General features: G+C 52.0%; 1 protein-coding gene across 1 annotated transcript; it reads left to right on the top strand.

Moving 5' to 3' along the window:
• The first annotated feature begins 3,505 nt into the window (after nt 1–3,505).
• On the top strand, nt 3,506–5,062 carry NANOS2 (nanos C2HC-type zinc finger 2). Its single transcript, XM_015124149.3, has one exon. The coding sequence runs from the start codon at nt 3,585–3,587 to the stop codon at nt 3,999–4,001; it is 417 nt and encodes a 138-aa protein (XP_014979635.1). The 5' UTR covers nt 3,506–3,584; the 3' UTR covers nt 4,002–5,062.
• Nucleotides 5,063–5,357: the final 295 nt, after the last annotated feature.

Raw genomic sequence — 5,357 nt, 5'->3', positions numbered from 1 at the left:
TCTCCCAAGTAGCTGGGATTACAGATGCATGCCACCACGCCCGGCTCATTTTTGTATTTTTAGTAGAAACAGGGTTTTGCCATGTTGGCCAGGCTGGTCTGGAACTCCTGACCTCAAGTGATCCACCTGCCTCGGCCTCCCAGAGTGCTGGGATTACAAGCGTGAGCCACTGCGCCTAGCCACAAATTTTATTTTCAAAAATGCATATCATGTCCTAGCTAAAATATAAAAGGAAAATAAAAAGACAGTAATTTATAATAAAATAATGTTTATTTAAGTATATGAATGCTCAGGTATGGACACTCCAAAAATCATCTGAGCGGGGCAGACACTAGCCTCTCTGTGTAAATTCACCATGAATGAGATACAAACAAATGGTATGTTGTTTGGGGACAGATACCACAAGCAGCATTGCCTTGAGTGTTGTGGCTTCTAGAATTGGTGAATAACTGAATAAAGTTCTCAGAAAAACCAAGAGCTTGAAGACCAGAATGAACACAGTGGTTGCATTCCAGGAAAAATGAGTGTTATCTTGAAATATCGCAAAAAGCACCTAGTGCTTATATATAAAACATAGCTAGGCTCTGAATTCGGATAATTATAAATGGGTTTTCCTACCTAGATGGGTGTTCAGTGGGACACTGGAAAGGTAAGTGGGGCCCAGAACAGGTCTTGGTGGTGCGAACTGCTGAGATATCTGCCATCCCTGGTCCCCACCCACTAAATCCAGCCACACCCCCAATCACTGTGACAAACTCAAAAACGCCCTCACCAATTCCAAAACATACCCTAAGGGAGATTGCAGAGTCTGAGGGTGTCCAGCCCCTGCAAACCATGCTGGCTTCATCTTGGAACCTTCACTCCTTTCTAGCCACTCCAGCCCCCTTGCTGTTCCCAGATTTCAGGATGTCTTTTTTTTTTTTTTTTTTTTTGAGATGGAGTCTTACTCTGCCACGCTGGCTGGAGTGCAGTGGCCCTAACTCGACTCACTGCAACCTCCGCCTTCTGGGTTCAGGCAATTCTCCTGCCTCAGCCTCCCAAGTAGCTGGGACTACAGGCACCCACCACTATGCCCAGCCAATTTTATTTTATTTTATTTTATTTTTATTTATTTTTTTTTTTTTTGAGATGGAGTCTTGCTCTTGTCACGCAGGCTGGAGTGCAATGGCACGATCTCAGCTCACTGCAACCTCCGCCTCCCAGGTTCAAGCGATTCTCTTGCCTCAGCCTCCTGAGTAGCTGGGATTACAGCTACTAAGCCGCCACCACGCCAGCTAATTTCTGTATTTTTAGTAAAGATGGGGTTTCGCCATGTTGCCCAGGCTGGTCTCAACCTCCTGACCTTGTGATCCACCCGCCTCAGCCTCCCAAAGTGCTGGGATTACAGACTTGAGCCACTGTGCCCAGCCTGCTAATTTTTGTATTTTTAGTAGAGATGGGGATTTCACCATCTTGGCCAGGTTGGTCTCGAACTCCTGACCTCAGGTGACCCACCCACCTCGGCCTCTCAAAGTGCTGGGATTACAGGCATGAGCCACCGTGCCCAGCCACAGTTTCCGTATCTTGTGTTCCCCTTCCTGGAAGATTCTTCTTAGTAGTCAGCTTCCAAGTCCCATCCCTGAGCCAGCCACTCTCAGAACACCCGGTTCACAGGTCAGCAGGTCTTTACAGTCTAGTGGTTTCTCATTTACTGGTTGCTCTCCTGACCTTGTTCATGCAGCAGGCATAAGGTAGCCTTGGTCACTGCTGAATTTCCAGCACCCAACATGGAGCCTCAATAACTATGTGTTGAATATCAAGGTGGTCCATGAAGACCGTGGGTGGAAGAAGAACCCCTGTAGGTGCGGTGGGTGGGAGACAAGGCTTTTGCTGCTTCCAAAGGCCGGGAAGGATTTAAGACAATGAATAGGGCCAAGAGAGGGTTTTGTTTGTTTGTTTGTTTGTTTGTTTGTTTGTTTAAGAGACAGGGTTGGCCAGGTGCAGTGGCTCACGCCTGTAATCCCAACACTTTGGGAGGCCGAGGCAGGTGGATCACCTGAGGTCAGGAGTTCCAGACCAGCCTGGCCAACATGTCAAAATCCCGTCTCTACTAATACAAAAAATTAAACAGGTGTGGTGGTGTGCACCTGTAATCCCAGCTACTTGTGAGGCTGGGGCAGGAGAATCACTTGAACCCAGGAGGCGGAGATTGCAGTGAGCCGAGATTGTGCCACTGCACTCCAGCCTGGGTGACAGAGCAAGACTCCATCTCCAAAACAAGAGACAGGGTCCACTCTGTAGCCCAGGCTGGAGTGCAATGGCACAATCATGGCTCACTGAAGCCTCAACCTCCTGGGCTCAAGTGATCCTCCTGCCTCAGCCTCCTCACTAGCTGGGATTACAGGCACATGCCACCATGCCCAGCTGATTTTTTATTATGTGTAGAGACAGGGTCTCACTATGTTACCCAGGCTGGTCTCAAACTCCTGGCTTCAAGTGATTCTCTAGCCTCAGCCTCCCAAAGTATTAGGATTACAGGCGTGAGCCAGCATGCCCAGCCCAAGAGGGGGCATTCTAAGTGAAATCGTCTTGTGCCAAGGTCCTCTGCCACTTCTAACCTCAATTCCCAGTTCCCAGAGTGAGTATGAAACCCGACTCTGCCATTTCCCTGCTGTGTGACCTTGGATACATTCCTTAACCTCTCCAAGCTTCATATCTTTCTCTGTAAAATGAAAATAATAGTCCTGGCGCAGTGGCTCACGCCTGTAATCCCATCGCTTTGGGAGGCAGAGACAAGTGGATCACCTGAGGTCAGGAGTTCCAGACCAGCCTGGCCAATATGGTGAAACCCAGTCTCTACTAAAAATACAAAAAAATTAGCCGGGCTTGGTGGTGGGCGCCTGTAATCCCAGTTACTCAGGAGGCTGAGGCAGAAGAATCGCTTGAAGTTGCAGTGAGCAGAGATCACGCCATTGCACTCCAGCCTGGGCGACATAGCGAGACACTGTCTCAAGTAAATAAATAAAATAAATCAGGTCATGTTGTTATTATTATTTTTGTCTGTTTATTTTTGTAGAGACAAGGTCTCGCTATTTTGCCCACGCTGGTCTAGAGGTCTTGGGCTCAAGCGATCCTCCTGCCTCGGCCTCCCAAAGTGCCCGGAGTGCAGGTGTGAGGCACCGCACCCAGCCTGGTTGCTATGATGATCAGCAGTAACTCTGAAGTCTAGGAAGGGTGTAGCCCCTCCAGCCTAGGGGTGGGGGATATTTGCAGACATGGGCTTTCTTTGAACAGATAGGGAAACTGAGGCACAGAGCATGGAACTGTCTTCCCAGAGGACACAGAGCACCTTGGCAGCAGAGCAGGGGCCAGAGACCAGGGGAATGATCTCCTTCCAGATCTCTGTGAAGAATTAAAGTCAGATGGGGGTTATGGGCAGGGAGTGGGCCCTTTAAATCCTAAGCTCCACCTTTGCTTAGAAGAGTCTCTGGGCATTATAAAAGGGGGTGCAGCTCCCTTCTGCTCTGGGAAACGCCTGCTGCCCTTGCCTACGGGCCCCCAGCCCCAGCCCCTCTCCAGTGGCCCACCACCCCTGTTTTGGTGCCATGCAGCTGCCACCCTTTGACATGTGGAAGGACTATTTCAACCTGAGCCAAGTGGTGTGGGCGCTGATCGCGAATCGGGGGCAAAGGCTGGAGACCCAAGAGACTGAGGAGCCAAGTCCTGGGCCCCCGTTGGGGCAGGATCAGGGGCTGGGAGGGTCAGGGGCCAACGGGGGCCTGGGCACCCTGTGCAACTTCTGCAAGCACAACGGGGAGTCCCGCCACGTCTACTCCTCACACCAGCTGAAGACACCAGACGGCGTGGTGGTGTGTCCCATCCTGAGGCACTACGTGTGTCCCGTGTGCGGTGCCACCGGTGACCAGGCCCACACGCTCAAGTACTGCCCGCTCAACGGTGGCCAGCAGTCCCTCTACCGCCGCAGCGGGCGCAACTCGGCCGGACGCAGGGTCAAGCGCTGAGGACCGTGAGATGTCCACCACCCGCACCCCTGACCCTCCTGGTCTGTCCCACCCAAGTCCCTAAACTCTCTCCTCCAGTCACCCAGCCCTTTGGAATTTCTGGCCCCCAGAACTCCACCTTGGCTGGATCCTGAAACAGTGGAGACTCCTGGGAGCCAGGCCAGCCCCGCCCCCTTGGACCTGTCAGCTCTGGGAGCTCTGGCCTGTGGGCGTCCCAGGGTCCTTGGTGCGCCGGGAACCCTTCCTGCATGGCCTTGTAGCGCCCTCTGGGCCCCGGTTCATGGATCTTTTGTTCTCGTGGGGCCTGCTGGTGACAGGAGCCCTGCCCCTTCAACTTCTCCGTTCCTTGTGGAGTTCTTGGATTTTTGAACCTCCAGGATTCCACGGTGCTGTCCCAAGCCAGCCCTTAGGAGACACTGAAGAAGGCTGGCTGAGAAGTGCCAACCCGAGAACTTCAAGATGGGATGTCCACTTAACACCAGCCTTCTCCACCTTCACCTTTCTGTAGAACCACGGTGTCATCGTGGACCACACCGGTTCATTCCTTCCCTGACCTCAGCACCCACCCGTCAGGAGCTGAGTGGGACGCTGGAGAGCACCGTGTCACTGGAGGGCACGGTGTCTTCATAGGCTCACCCGCGGATGGAGAGTCATGGGGTGAGCTGACACCTTTCAATGCCCCCTGGTTGTTCTTCCCCTTGTTCAGCCCAGTGCACTCGGCGCGTGCCCCCATCCCCAAATCACCGATGGGTCCTTTTTCCCAGCAAGAAGCACATCTTTCCACTACCTCCCATCCGACCCCCCAAATCGTGATAGTTGACTAAAGAATTTTTTTTTTCCTCCTGTATTTTTCATCCTCCAACTTTTAAGTCGAGGAACCGCCGATAAGACAGGGGTTTGAGTACCCGGATGGGAAAGGCAACGGCCTAGCTTTTATTTTAGGGGCAAAGAAAAGAAGGACCCCAGTCAGATTTTAAGTTGTTCAGTTTTTGGCACAGGGCTGGGACCCTGAGTATTGAGCTCTGGTGAATAAAAAGGTTTTTCAGTCGTCTTTGAAATGGTTGTATCTGTTTCCGTCTTTGGTTTGTCTGTGAGACAAGCTCTTGCTCTGTCGCCCAGGCTGGAGTGCAGTGGTGCGATCTCGGCTCCCTGCCCGGGTTCAAGTGATTATCCTCCCTCAGCCCCTCCAGTAGCTGGGACTACAGGTGCGCCCCACGAGGCCTGACTAACTTTTTTTTTTTTTTTTTTTTTGATACGGAGTTTTGCTCTTGTCACCCAGGCTGGAGTGCAATGACGCAATCTCGGCTCACTGCAACTTCCACCTCTCGGGTTCAAGCGATTCTCCTGCTTCAGCCT

The sequence above is a fragment of the Macaca mulatta genome, chromosome 19, assembly GCF_049350105.2.
Source record: "Macaca mulatta isolate MMU2019108-1 chromosome 19, T2T-MMU8v2.0, whole genome shotgun sequence".
NCBI classification, from domain to species: domain Eukaryota; kingdom Metazoa; phylum Chordata; class Mammalia; order Primates; family Cercopithecidae; genus Macaca; species Macaca mulatta.
The sequence above is the reverse complement of the archived record's forward strand: the minus strand, read 5'-3'. Positions and strand labels throughout refer to the sequence as shown.